Raw genomic sequence first — 17,785 nt, 5'->3', positions numbered from 1 at the left:
TACCACACCCCTCCTATACTACACCCCCTCCTATACCACATCCCCTCCTATACCACACCCCCTCCTATACCACACCCCCTCCTATACTACACCCCTACTATACCACACCCCCTCCTATACTACACCCCTCCTATACTACACCCCCTCCTATACCACGCCCCCTCCTATACTACACCCCCTCCTATACCACACCCCCTCCTATACTACACCCCTCCTATACCACACCCCTACTATACCACACCCCCTCCTATACCACACCCCTCCTATACTACACCCCCTCCTATACCACACCCCCTCCTATACTACACCCCCTGCTATACCACACCCCCTCCTATACTACACCCCTCCTATACTACACCCCCTCCTATACCACGCCCCTCCTATACTACACCCCCTCCTATACTACACCCCCTCCTATACCACACCCTCCTATACTACACCCCCTCCTATACCACACCCCTCCTATACCACACCCCTCCTATACTACACCCCTCCTATACCACACCCCTCCTATACCACACCCCTCCTATACTACACCCCCTCCTATACCACACCCCCTCCTATCCCACACCCCCTCCTATACCACACCCCCTCCTATACCACACCCCCTCCTATACTACACCCCCTCCTATACTACACCCCCTCCTATACTACACCCCCTCCTATACTACACCCCTCCTATACCACACCCCTCCTATACTACACCCCTACTATACCACACCCCCTCCTATACTACACCCCCTCCTATACCACGCCCCTCCTATACTACACCCCTACTATACCACACCCTCGTATACCACATCCCCTCGTATACCACACCCCCTCCTATACCACACCCCCTACTATACCACACCCCTCCTATACCACACCCCCTCCTATACCACACCCCCTCCTATACTACACCCCTCCTATACCACACCCCCTCCTATACCACACCCCCTCCTATACCACACCCCCTCCTATACCACACCCCTACTATACCACACCCCCTCCTATACTACACCCCCTCCTATACCACATCCCCTCCTATACCACACCCCCTCCTATACCACACCCCCTCCTATACTACACCCCTACTATACCACACCCCCTCCTATACTACACCCCTCCTATACTACACCCCCTCCTATACCACGCCCCCTCCTATACTACACCCCCTCCTATACCACACCCCCTCCTATACCACACCCCTCATATACCACACCCCCTCCTATACTACACCCCCTCCTATACTACACCCCTCCTATACTACACCCCCTCCTATACCACACCCCTACTATACCACACCCCCTCCTATACCACACCCCCTCCTATACCACACCCCTCCTATACCACACCCCCTCCTATACCACACCCCCTCCTATACTACACCCCCTCCTATACTACACCCCCTCCTATACTACACCCCCTCCTATAGTACACCCCCTCCTATACCACACCCCTACTATACCACACCCCCTCCTATACCACACCCCCTCCTATACCACACCCCTCCTATACCACACCCCTACTATACCACACCCCCTCCTATACCACACCCCTACTATACCACACCCCCTCCTATACCACACCCCTCCTATACCACACCCCTACTATACCACACCCCTACTATACCACACCCCTACTATACCACACCCCTACTATACCACACCCCCTCCTATACCACACCCCTACTATACCACACCCCCGCCTATACCACACCCCCCTATACCACACCCCCTCCTATACCACACCCCCTCCTATACTACACCCCCTCCTATACTACACCCCCTCCTATACCACACCCCCTCCTATACTACACCCCCTCCTATACTACACCCCCTCCTATACTACACCCCCTCCTATACCACACCCCCTCCTATCCCACACCCCCTCCTATACCACACCCCCTCCTATACCACACCCCCTCCTATACTACACCCCCTCCTATACTACACCCCCTCCTATACTACACCCCCTCCTATACTACACCCCTCCTATATCACACCCCTCCTATACTACACCCCTACTATACCACACCCCCTCCTATACTACACCCCCTCCTATACCACGCCCCTCCTATACTACACCCCTACTATACCACACCCCTCGTATACCACATCCCCTCGTATACCACACCCCCTCCTATACCACACCCCCTACTATACCACACCCCCTCCTATACCACACCCCTCCTATACCACACCCCCTCCTATACCACACCCCCTCCTATACCACACCCCCTCCTATACCACACCCCCTCCTATACCACACCCCTACTATACCACACCCCCTCCTATACTACACCCCCTCCTATACCACATCCCCTCCTATACCACACCCCCTCCTATACCACACCCCCTCCTATACTACACCCCTACTATACCACACCCCCTCCTATACTACACCCCTCCTATACTACACCCCCTCCTATACCACGCCCCCTCCTATACTACACCCCCTCCTATACCACACCCCTCCTATACTACACCCCTCCTATACCACACCCCTACTATACCACACCCCTCCTATACCACACCCCTCCTATACTACACCCCCTCCCTATACCACACCCCCTCCTATACTACACCCCCTGCTATACCACACCCCCTCCTATACTACACCCCTCCTATACTACACCCCCTCCTATACCACGCCCCTCCTATACTACACCCCCTCCTATACTACACCCCCTCCTATACCACACCCCTCCTATACTACACCCCTCCTATACCACACCCCTCCTATACCACACCCCTCCTATACTACACCCCCTCCTATACCACACCCCTCCTATACCACACCCCTCCTATACTACACCCCCTCCTATACTACACCCCCTCCTATACTACACCCCCTCATATACCACACCCCTCCTATACTACACCCCCTCCTATACCACACCCCTCCTATACTACACCCTCCTATACTACACCCCTCCTATACCACACCCCTCCTATACCACACCCCCTCCTATACCACACCCCCTCCTATACCACACCCCCTCCTATACTACACCCCCTCCTATACTACACCCCCTCATATACCACACCCCCTCCTATACCACACCCCCTCCTATACTACACCCCCTCCTATACTACACCCCCTCATATACCACACCCTCCTATACTACACCCCCTCCTATACTACACCCCTCCTATACTACACCCCCTCATATACCACACCCCTCCTATACTACACCCCTCCTATACCACACCCCTCCTATACTACACCCCCTCCTATACTACACCCCTCCTATACCACACCCCCTCCTATACTACACCCCCTCCTATACTACCCCCCCTCCTATACCACACCCCCTCCTATACTACACCCCCTCCTATACCACACCCCTCCTATACTACACCCCCTCCTATACTACACCCCCTCCTATACTACACCCCCTCCTATACCACACCCCTCGTATACCACACCCCCTCCTATACCTCACCCCCTCCTATACTACACCCCCTCCTATACTACACCCCCTCCTATACTACACCCCCTCATATACCACACCCCTCCTATACTACACCCCCTCCTATACCACACCCCTCCTATACTACACCCCCTCCTATACCACACCCCCTCCTATACTACACCCCTCCTATACTACACCCCCTCCTATACCACGCCCCTCCTATACTACACCCCCTCCTATACTACACCCCCTCCTATACCACACCCCTCCTATACTACACCCCCTCCTATACCACACCCCTCCTATACCACACCCCTCCTATACTACACCCCCTCCTATACCACACCCCTCCTATACCACACCCCTCCTATACTACACCCCTCCTATACCACACCCCTCCTATACTACACCCCCTCCTATACTACACCCCCTCCTATACCACGCCCCCTCCTATACCACACCCCCTCCTATACTACACCCCCTCCTATACCACACCCCTCCTATACTACACCCCTCCTATACCACACCCCTCCTATACCACGCCCCTCCTATACCACACCCCCTCCTATACCACACCCCCTCCTATACTACACCCCCTCCTATACCACACCCCTCCTATACTACACCCCCTCCTATACCACACCCTCCTATACTACACCCCCTCCTATACTACACCCCCTCCTATACTACACCCCCTCCTATACCACACCCCTCGTATACCACACCCCCTCCTATACCACACCCCCTCCTATACCACACCCCCTCCTATACTACACCCCCTCCTATACCACACCCCTCCTATACTACACCCCTCCTATACTACACCCCCTCCTATACTACACCCCCTCCTATACCACACCCCTCGTATACCACACCCCTCCTATACCACACCCCTCCTATACTACACCCCCTCCTATACCACACCCCCTCCTATACTACACCCCCTCCTATACTACACCCCTCCTATACCACACCCCCTCCTATACTACACCCCCTCCTATACTACACCCCCTCCTATACCACACCCCTCCTATACCACACCCCTCGTATACCACACCCCCTCCTATACCACACCCCCTCCTATACTACACCCCCTCCTATACTACACCCCCTCCTATACTAAACCCCTCCTATACCACACCCCTCCTATACTACACCCCCTCCTATACTACACCCCCTCCTATACTACACCCCTCCTATACCACACCCCTCCTATACTACACCCCCTCCTATACCACACCCCCTCCTATACTACACCCCCTCCTATACTACACCCCCTCCTATACCACACCCCCTCCTATACTACACCCCCTCCTATACTACACCCCCTCCTATACCACACCCCTCCTATACTACACCCCTCCTATACTACACCCCCTCCTATACCGCACCCCCTCCTATACTACACCCCCTCCTATACTACACCCCCTCCTATACTAAACCCCTCCTATACCACACCCCTCCTATACTACACCCCCTCCTATACTACACCCCCTCCTATACTACACCCCTCCTACACTACACCCCCTCCTATACTACACCCCCTCCTATACTACACCCCCTCCTATACTACACCCCTCCTATACTACACCCCCTCCTATACCACACCCCTCCTATACTACACCCCCTCCTATACCACACCCCCTCCTATACTACACCCCCTCCTATACTACACCCCTCCTATACCACACCCCTCCTATACTACACCCCCTCCTATACTACACCCCCTCCTATACCACACCCTCCTATACTACACCCCCTCCTATACTACACCCCCTCCTATACTACACCCCCTCCTATACCACACCCTCTCCTATACTACACCCCCTCCTATACCACACCCCTCCTATACTACACCCCTCGTATACCTCACCCCCTCACCCCCTCCTATACTACACCCCCTCCTATACTACACCCCCTCCTATACCACACCCCCTCCTATACCACACCCCCTCCTATACCACACCCCCTCCTATACTACACCCCTCGTATACCACACCCCTCCTATACCACACCCCTACTATACCACACCCCTCCTATACCACACCCCTACTATACCACACCCCCTCCTATACTACACCCCTCCTATACTACACCCCCTCCTATACCACACCCCCTCCTATACTACACCCCCTCCTATACTACACCCCTCCTATACCACACCCCCTCCTATACTACACCCCCTCCTATACCACACCCCTCCTATACTACACCCCCTCCTATACTACACCCCCTCCTATACTACACCCCCTCCTATACTACACCCCCTCCTATACTACACCCCTCCTATACTACACCCCCTCCTATACCACACCCCTCCTATACTACACCCCCTCCTATACCACACCCCCTCCTATACTACACCCCTCGTATACCTCACCCCCTCCTATACTACACCCCCTCCTATACCACACCCCCTCCTATACCACACCCCTCCTATACCACCCCCTCCTATACCACGCCCCTCCTATACCACGCCCCCTCCTATACCACGCCCCCTCCTATACCACACCCCTCCTATACTACACCCCCTCCTATACCACACCCCTCCTATACTACACCCCCTCCTATACCACACCCCCTCCTATACCACACCCCCTCCTATACCACAACCCCTCGTATACCACACCCCTAGTATACCACACCCCCATATACCTCACCCCCTCACCCCCCACCTATGCCCCATCACCTTCTATACCACACCCCCTCCTATACCACACCCCCTCGTATACCACACCCCCTCCTATACTACACCCCCTCCTATACCACACCCCCTCCTATACTACACCCCCTCATATACCACACTTCTTCGTACACCACACCCCCTCGTGTACCCCCTCGTATACCACACCCCCTCATGCACCCCCTCGTATACCCAATCATATACCACACCCCCTCGTATACCCCCTTGTATACCCCCTCATATACCACACACCCTCATGTACACCCTCGTATACCCCTCGTATTCCCCCTCGTATACCACACCCCCTCATGTACCCCCTTGTATACCCCTCCTATACCACACCCCCTCCTATACCACACCCCCTCATGTACCCCCCTCGTGTACCCCCTCCTATACCACACCCCCTCATGTACCCCCTCGTATACCCAATCATATACCACACCCCCTCGTATTCCCCCTCGTATACACCCTCAAAATACCACACCCCCTCCTATACCACAACCCCTCATGTACCCCCTTGTATAACCCCTCCTATACCACACCCCTCCTATACCACACCCCCTCATGTACCCCCTTGTATACCCCCTCCAATAGCACCTCCCCATCCTATACCACACCCCCTCCTATACCACACCCCCTCGTGTACCCCCTCCTATACCACACCCCCTCATGTACCCCCTCATATACCACACCCCATCATGTACCCCCTCGTATACCCCCTCCTATACCACCCCCCCTCCTATACCACACCTCCTCGTGCCTTATTGCTTAAATAGATGATCAGGAAAGTTACTTAAAAACAACAATTAACTTATTTTACTCTATTATATTATAGTATATATTATTATAACTCTATTATATTATATTATATAGTATTATAACTCTATTATATTATATAGTATTATAACTCTATTATATTATATTATATATTATTATAACTCTATTATATTATATATATATATTATATTATATATTATTATAACTCTATTATATTATGTATATATTATATATTATTATAACTCTATTATATTATATATATTATATTATATATTATTATAACACTATTATATTAGATATTATTATAACTCTATTATATTATATATTATTATAACTCTATTATATTATATATTATTATAACTCTGTTATATTATATATTATATATTATTATAACTCTATTATACTATATATTATTATAACTCTATTATGTTAGATATTATTATAACTCTATTATATTATATATATTATATTATATATCATTATAACTCTATTATATTATATATTATTATAACTCTATTATATTAGATATTATTATAACTCTATTATATTATATATTATTATAACTCTATTATATTAGATGTTATTATAACTCTATTATATTATATATATTATATTATATATTATTATAACTCTATTATATTAGATATTATTATAACTCTATTATATTATACATTATTATAACTCTATTATATTATATCTGTCAACTTGAACGTCTCAATAAAGTTTCTGTTTTTGACTACAACTGATCCCTGCTGGAATGTGGAGTGTGTGTGTGTGTGTGTGCTTGTGAGCGCTAGAGAGCTATGAGGAAGAGATTTAAACAGCCAGATAACGTTAAAAAAAACAGGCCACACCTGAAAATCTCAACTATAACAATACACTTTCTCTTTTTCTCCCTCTTTCTCTCCCTCTCTCTCTATCTCTCAAGCTCACTCTCTTGCTCCACCTCTCACTCTCTCCCTCTGTCTCTCTCTCTCTCTCTCTCTTCCTCGGTCTCTCCCTCTCTCTGCCTCCACGGCTCTTTCTCACCTCTCTCTCTATGCCTCTCCCTCTCTCTCTCCCTCTTCCTCTGTCTCTCCCTCTGTATGCCTCTCTGTCTCTCTCTCTCTCTTTCTCTTTCTCTCTCTTCCTCTGTCTCTCCCTCTCTCTCTATGCATCTCTGTCTGTCTCTCTCCCTAGCCCCTAACCCTAACCCCAACCTTACCATAACCCTAACATTAACTCTAACCTTAACCCTAAACCAAAAACCTTACCATAACCCTAACCTTAACCTTAACCCGAAAACCTAACCTTAACCCTAACCTTACCATAACCCTAACCTTACCCCTAGCTCCTAACCCTAATCTTACCTTAACCCTAAATTTAACACTAAACTAACTATACCTAACACACACAGACACAGACACACACATACACACACACACACACAAACACACACACACACACACACACTCACACACACACACACACACACACACACAGACACACAGAAACACACACAGACACAGACAAACACAGACACACAGACACACAGACAGACACACAGACACACACACACAGACACACAGAAACACACACAGACACAGACAAACACAGACACACAGACACACAGACAGACACACAGACACACACACACACACAGACACACACAGACAGACACACACACACACACACACACACAGACACACAGAAAGACACACAGACACAGACAAACACAGACACACACACACACACACACACACACACACACACACACACACACACACACACACACACACACACACACACAGACAGACACACACACACACACACACAGACACATACAGCCACACACACACAGACACACACACACATTGACACACAGACAGACACACACACAGACACACACACAGATACACAAAGACAGACACACAGACACACACACACACACACACACACAGACACACACACATTGACACACAGACAGACACACACACAGACAGACACACAGACACACACACACACAGACACAAACACAGACACACAACCCGCTCAGTCAGTAGAACAAACAGATATGAACAGAGAGAGAGAGCTCTCATTAACTAATGAACAGACACAAACACAGACACACACCCAGCTCAGTCAGTAGAACAAACAGATATGAACAGAGAGAGAGAGCTCTCATTAACTAATGAACAGACGTAATCAAGGACATGGCTATCACACATCTCTCTCTACTCTGCCATTTCTTTCCTCCTGACAGACGGATCAGTCCTCTCTTCTCTCGTTCTCTCTACTCTTTTACACATCTTCCCCTCCATCTTTCTCTCCCTTTTACCATCTTCACTATTGTCTCTTTTTCACATTACATTCTCTCTAGCCTTAAATCTCTTTCTTTCTCTCTCTTTGTTTCTCTCTTTCTCTCTTTCTTTCTTTCTCTCTTTCTTTCTTTCTCTCTCATTCTTTCTTTCTCTCTTTCTCTCTTTCTTTCTCTCTTTCTTTCTTTCTCTCTTTCTTTCTCTCTTTCTCTCTTTCTTTCTTTCTCTCTTTCTCTCTCTTTCTTTCTCTCTTTCATTCTTTCTCTCTTTCATTCTTTCTCTCTTTCTCTCTTTCTCTATTTCTTTCACTCTTTCTTTCTCTCTTTCTTTCTCTCCATCATGGAGGCTGTAGCCGTGTTTTCTTTCCGAGCAAAAGAACGAGACGAGCTCAGCTTCCAGAAAGGAGAGATACTGAAGGTAGGTGTGTGTGTGTGTGTGTGTGTGTGTGTGTGTGTGTGTGTGTGTGTGTGTGTGTGTGTGTGTGTGTGTGTGTGTGTGTGTGTGTGTGTGTGTGTGTGTGTGTGTGTGTGTGTGTGTGTGTGTGTGTGTGTGTGTGTGTGTGTGTGCGCGATACTGAAGATGAACAGAACTAATACAGATGAGGGAATAGTGTGTGATCGTTCTGTGAAGGACAGATGAGGGAATCGTCTGTGATCGTTCTGTGAAGGACAGATGAGGGAATAGTGTGTGATCGTTCTGTGAAGGACAGATGAGGGAATAGTGTGTGATCGTTCTGTGAAGAACAGATGAGTGAATAGTGTGTGATGATTCTGAGAAGGGCAGATGAGGGAATAGCGTGTGATCGTTCTGTGAAGGACAGATGACTACGTTACAGTACAGAACAGAAGAGAACAGAACAGAGGCAGAGCACTGGGCAGAAGAGACTCATTTTCAGGTTTAGAAAATTGCTGAATGACAATGAACGTTATCAAAAACATTCTCCACAGGATTACAGTAAGGGATAGATGGAAACATTCTCCACAGGATTACAGCAAGGCATAGATCAACAACATTCTCCACAGGCTTACAGTAAGGGTTAGATCAACAACATTCTCCACAGGCTTACAGTAAGGCATAGATCAAAACATTCTCCACATGATTACAGTAAGGGATATATGGAAACATTCTCCACAGGATTACAGTAAGGGATAGATGGAAACGTTCTCCACAGGATTACAGTAAGGGATAGATGGAAACGTTCTCCACAGAATTACAGTAAGGCATAGATCAACATTCTCCACAGGATTACAGTAATGTAATAGATGGAAACATTCTCCACAGGATTACAGCAAGGCATAGATCAAAAACATTCACCACAGGATTACAGTAAGGGTTGGATCAAAACATTCTCCACAGGCTTACAGTAAGGGATAGATGGAAAAATTCACCACAGGATTACAGTAAGGGATATATGGAAACGTTCTCCACAGGATTAAAGTAAGGGATAGATGGAAACGTTCTCCACAGGATTACAGTAATAATAAATAATAATATATCCCATTTAGCAGACGCTTTTGTCCAAAGCGACTTACAAGTCGGCTGGGGCCACTACTTTTACATATGGGTGGCCCTAGCGGGAATCGAACCCACGACGCTTGGCGTTGCAAGCGCCATGCTCTACCGACTGAGCCACACAGGACAGTAAGGCATAGATCAACAACATTCACCACAGGATTACAGTAAGGGTTAGATCAACAACATTCTCCACAGGCTTACAGTAAGGGTTGGATCAACAACATTCTCCACAGGCTTACAGTAAGGGACAGATGGAAACATTCTCCACAGGATTACAGTAAGGGATAGATCAAAACATTCTCCACAGGATTACAGTAAGGGATAGATCAAAACATTCTCCACAGGATTACAGTAAGGGATAGATCAAAATATTATCAATGGTGAAATTGAAGAACATCTTTAAAGATTCCTTCCAGTTGCAACCGTGACCTGACCTACATGCTCCAGCCTCTGACCTGTGACCTCTAACCTCTCTAGGTGACGGAGATGGATGAGGATCCTAATTGGATGATGGCAGAACTCCACGGGAGGCGAGGCTACGTCCCTGAGAACTACATTAGTCTGTTACCACACCCGTTAGTGTTATATAACGATTAAATACCTGCTATGCATAACCCTTATAAACCTACTACAACTAACCTGTATATGCCTACTATATCGAACCCTTATATACCTACTATATCTAACCCTTATATACCTACTATATCTACAATATCTAACCCTTATATACCTACTATACCTAACCCTTATATACCTACTATACCTAACCCTTATATACCTACTATATCTAACCCTTATATACCTACTATATCTACTATATCTAACCCTTATATACCTACTATATCTAACCCTTATATACCTACTATACCTACTATACCTAACCATTATATACCTACTATATCTAACCCTTATATACCTACTATACCGAACCCTTATATACCAACTATATCTACTATATCTAACCCTTATATACCTACTATATCTAACACTTATATACCTACTATACCTAACCCTTATATACCTACTATACCTAACCCTTATATAACTACTATATCTAACCCTTATATACCTACTATATCTAACCCTTATATACCTACTATATCTAACCCTTATATACCTACTATACCGAACCCTTATATACCAACTATATCTACTATATCTAACCCTTATATACCTACTATACCTAACACTTATATACCTACTATACCTAACCATTTACATTCATTTACATTTAAGTCATTTAACAGACGCTCTTATCCAGAGCGACTTACAAATTGGTGAATTCACCTTCTGACATCAGTGGAACAGCCACTTTACAATAGTGCATCTAAATCATTTAAGGGGGGGGGGGGGTGAGAAGGATTACTTTATCCTATCCTAGGTATTCCTTGAAGAGGTGGGGTTTCAGGTGTCTCTAACCCTTATATACCTACTATATCTAACCCTTATATACCTACTATACCTACTATACCTAACCATTATATACCTACTATATCTAACCCTTATATACCTACTATACCGAACCCTTATATACCAACTATATCTACTATATCTAACCCTTATATACCTACTATATCTAACCCTTATATACCAACTATATCTACTATATCTAACCCTTATATACCTACTATATCTAACCCTTATATACCTACTATACCTACTATATCTAACCATTATATACCTACTATATCTAACCATTATATACCTACTATACCTAACCCTTATATAACTACTATATCTAACCCTTATATACCTACTATACCTAACCATTATATACCTACTATACCTAACCCTTATATACCTACTATAACTAACCCTTATATACCTACTATACCTACTATATCTAACCCTTATATACCTACTATACCTAACCCTTATATACCTACAATACCTACTATACCAAACCCTATATACCTACTATATCTAACCATTATATACCTACTATATCTAACCATTATATACCTACTATACCTGCTATACCTAACCATTATATACCTTCTATACCTAACCATTATATACCTACTATATCTAACCATTATATACCTACTATATCTAACCCTTATATACCTACTATACCTAACCCTTATATACCTACAATACCTACTATACCTAACCCTATATACCTACCATATCTAACCCTTATATACCTACTATATCTAACCATTATATACCTACTATACCTAACCCTTATATACCTACTATACCTACTATACCTAACCCGTATATACCTACTATACCTAACCCATATATACCTACTATACCTAACCCGTATATACCTAATATATCAAACCCTTATATACCTACTATATCTAACCCTTATATACCTACTATATCTACTATACCTACTATACCTACTATACCTACTATACCTACTATACCTAACCCGTATATACCTACTATACCTAATATACCTACTATATCTAACCCTTATATACCTACTATACCTACTATACCTACTATACCTAACCCTTATGTACCTACTATATCTACTATACCTACTATACCTACTATACCTAACCCGTATATACCTACTATACCTACTATATCTACTATACCTAACCCGTATATACCTACTATACCTAACCCTTATATACCAACTATATATAACCATTATATACCTACTATATCTAAGCCTTATATACCTACTATACCTACTATACCTAACCCGTATATACCTACTATACCTACTATATCTACTATATCTAACCCTTATATACCTACTATATCTAACCCTTATATACCTACTATACCTACTATACCTAACCCTTATATACCTACTATACCTAACCCTTATACACCTACTATACCTAACCATTATATACCTACTATATCTAACCCTTATATACCTACTATACCTACTATACCTAACCCTTATATACCTACTATACCTAACCCTTATATACCTACTATACCTAACCCTTATATACCTACTATACCTACTATACCTATCCCTTATATACTTACTATATCTAAGCCTTATATACCTACTATACCTAACCCGTATATACCTACTATATCTAACCATTATATATCTACTATACCTAACCCTTATATACCTACTATTCCTAACCCTTATATACCTACTATATCTAACCCTTATATACCTACTATACCTAACCCTTATATACCTACTATATCTAACCCTTATATACCTACTATACCTACTATACCTACTATACCTAACCCTTATATACCTACTATATCTAACCATTATATACCTATTATACCGAACCCTTATATACCTACTATATCTAACCCTTATATACCTACTATATCTAACCCGTATATACCTACTATACCTAACCCTTATATACCTACTATACCTACTATATCTAACCCTTATATACCTACTATACCTACTATACCTAGCCATTATATAACTACTATACCTACTATATCTAACCCTTTTATACCTACTATACCTACTATACCTAACCCTTATATACCTACTATACCTAAACCTTATATACCTACTATTTCTAACCCTTTTATACCTACTATATCTAATATATCTAACCCTTATATACCTACTATATCTACTATACCTAACCCTTATATACCTACTATACCTAACCCTTATATACCTACCATATCTAACCCTTATATACCTACTATATCTAACCATTATATACCTACTATACCTAACCCTTATATACCTACTATACCTACTATACCTAACCATTATATACCTACTATATCTAACCCTTATATACCAACTATATCTACTTGTATACCTACTATACCTAACACTTATATACCTACTATACCTAACCCATATATACCTACTATACCTACTATATCTACTATATCTAACCCTTATACACCTACTATATCTAACCCATATATACCTACTATACCTACTACATCTACTATACCTAACCCTTATATACCTACTATACCTACTATATCTAACCCTTATATACCTACTATACCTACTATACCTAGCCATTATATAACTACTATACCTACTATATCTAACCCTTTTATACCTACTATACCTACTATACCTAACCCTTATATACCTACTATACCTAACCCTTATATACCTACTATTTCTAACCCTTTTATACCTACTATATCTAATATATCTAACCCTTATATACCTACTATATCTACTATACCTAACCCTTATATACCTACTATACCTAACCCTTATATACCTACCATATCTAACCCTTATATACCTACTATATCTAACCATTATATACCTACTATACCTAACCCTTATATACCTACTATACCTACTATACCTAACCATTATATACCTACTATATCTAACCCTTATATACCAACTATATCTACTTGTATACCTACTATACCTAACACTTATATACCTACTATACCTAACCCATATATACCTACTATACCTACTATATCTACTATATCTAACCCTTATACACCTACTATATCTAACCCTTATATACCTACTATACCTACTACATCTACTATACCTAACCCTTACATAACTACTATACCTACTATATCTAACCCTTATATACCTACTATACCTACTATACCTAGCCATTATATACCTACTATACCTACTATACCTAACCCTTATATACCTCCTATACCTACTATACCTAACCATTATATACCTACTATATCTAATATACCTAACCCTTATATACCTACTATACCTACTATATCTAACCCTTATATACCTACTATATCTACTATACCTAACCCTTATATACCTACTATACCTAATATATCTACTATATCTAACCCTTATATACCTACTATACCTACTATACCTACTCTACCTAACCATTATATACCTACTATATCTACCATACCTAACCCTTATATACCTACTATATCTACTATACCTACTATATCTAACCCTTATATACCTACTATACCTACTATACCTACTATACCTAACCATTATATACCTACTATATCTACTATACCTAACCCTTATATACCTACTATATCTACTATATCTAACTCTTATATACCTACTATATCTAACCCTTATATACCTACTATATCTACTATATCTAACTCTTATATACCTACTATACCTAACCCTTATATACCTACTATATCTACTATATCTAACTCTTATATACCTACTATACATACTATAACTAGCCATTATATACCTACTATACCGACCATATCTAACAATTATATACCTACTATATCTACTATACCTAACCCTTATATACCTACTATACCTACTATACCTAACCATTATATACCTACTATAACTACTATACCTAACCCTTATATACCTACTATACCTAACCCTTATATACCTACTATACCCAAACCCTTATACACCTACTATATCTACTATACCTACTATACCTTACCCTTACATACCTACTATACCTAACCCTTATATACCTACTATATCTAACCCTTATAACCCTTATATACCTACTATGTCTAACCCTTATATACCTACTATACCTAACCCTTATATACCTACTATACCTAACCCTTATATACCTACTATACCTAACCCTTATATACCTACTATACCTAACCATTATACACCTACTATATCTAACCCTTATATACCTACTATATCTAACCCTTATATACCTACTATTTCTAACCCTTATATACCTACTATACCTAACCCTTATATACCTACTATACCTAACCCTTATATACCTACTATACCTAACCCTTATATACCTACTATACCTAACCATTATACACCTACTATACCTAACCATTATACACCTACTATATCTAACCCTTATATACCTACTATTTCTAACCCTTATATACCTACTATACCTAACCCTTATATACCTACTATACCTAACCCTTATATACCTACTATACCTAACCCTTATATACCTACTATACCTAACCCTTATATACCTACTATATCTAACCCTTATATACCAACTATATCTACTATATCTAACCCTTATATACCTACTATAACTAACCCTTATATACCTACTATATCTACTATATCTAACCCTTATATACCTACTATACCTAACCCTTATTTACCTACTATATATACTGAACCTAACCCTTATATACCTACTATACCTAACCCTTATATACCTACTATATATACTGAACCTAACCCTTATATACCTACTATATATACTGAACCTAACCCTTATATACCTACTATACCTAACCCTTATATACCTACTATATATACTGAACCTAACCCTTATATACCTACTATATCTAACCCTTATATACCTACTATTTCTAACCCTTATATACCTACTATACCTAACCCTTATATACCTACTATACCTAACCCTTATATACCTACTATACCTAACCCTTATATACCTACTATACCTAACCCTTATATACCTACTATATCTAACCCTTATATACCAACTATATCTACTATATCTAACCCTTATATACCTACTATAACTAACCCTTATATACCTACTATATCTACTATATCTAACCCTTATATACCTACTATACCTAACCCTTATTTACCTACTATATATACTGAACCTAACCCTTATATACCTACTATACCTAACCCTTATATACCTACTATATATACTGAACCTAACCCTTATATACCTACTATATATACTGAACCTAACCCTTATATACCTACTATACCTAACCCTTATATACCTACTATATATACTGAACCTAACCCTTATATACCTACTATACCTAACCCTTATTTACCTACTATATGTACTGAACCTAACCCTATATACCTACTATATCTAACCCTTATATACCTACTATATCTAACCCTTATATACCTACTATATATACTGAACCTAACCCTTATATACCTCCTATACCTAACCCTTATATACCTACTATATGTACTGAACCTAACCCTTATATACCTTCTATACCTGTTTGTGTGCAGGTGGTTTGCGGGACGTGTGTCCAGGCAGCAGGCTGAGCAGCGGTTGCGTTGGGAGGAGAGAGGAGTGTTCCTGGTTAGAGAGTCAGAGAGTTCACCAGGAGAGTTCTCTGTTTCTGTCAGGTAACAACACACACACACATGTGTGTAATAAAATACCAATAACGAATCTACAGCCACAGGGGTACCAGGTAGTAATGGGGCTATATACAGGAGTACCAGGTAGTAATGAGGCTATATACAGGAGTACCAGGTAGTAATGAGGATATATA

General features: G+C 42.4%; 1 protein-coding gene across 2 annotated transcripts in view; it reads left to right on the top strand.

The window, feature by feature from the left end:
- The first annotated feature begins 9,417 nt into the window (after positions 1 to 9,417).
- Positions 9,418 to 17,785, top strand: part of LOC135535920 (GRB2-related adapter protein-like) — a 26,772-nt gene continuing 18,404 nt past the window's right edge. Inside the window, exons 1-3 of one of the 2 annotated variants that reach the window (XM_064962321.1) lie at positions 9,418 to 9,574; positions 11,150 to 11,247; positions 17,517 to 17,636. In XM_064962321.1, the coding sequence (XP_064818393.1) occupies positions 9,497 to 9,574; positions 11,150 to 11,247; positions 17,517 to 17,636 (296 nt within the window). In that variant the 5' untranslated portion in view covers positions 9,418 to 9,496. Of the gene's footprint in view, positions 9,575 to 11,149; positions 11,248 to 17,516; positions 17,641 to 17,785 lie in introns of those variants that run through there. The other variant, XM_064962322.1, reaches the window with a different exon arrangement.

The sequence above is a fragment of the Oncorhynchus masou genome, unplaced genomic scaffold (genome assembly GCF_036934945.1).
Source record: "Oncorhynchus masou masou isolate Uvic2021 unplaced genomic scaffold, UVic_Omas_1.1 unplaced_scaffold_532, whole genome shotgun sequence".
NCBI classification, from domain to species: domain Eukaryota; kingdom Metazoa; phylum Chordata; class Actinopteri; order Salmoniformes; family Salmonidae; genus Oncorhynchus; species Oncorhynchus masou.
Note: the sequence above shows the minus strand (reverse complement) of the source record. Positions and strands in the feature narration are given on the sequence as shown.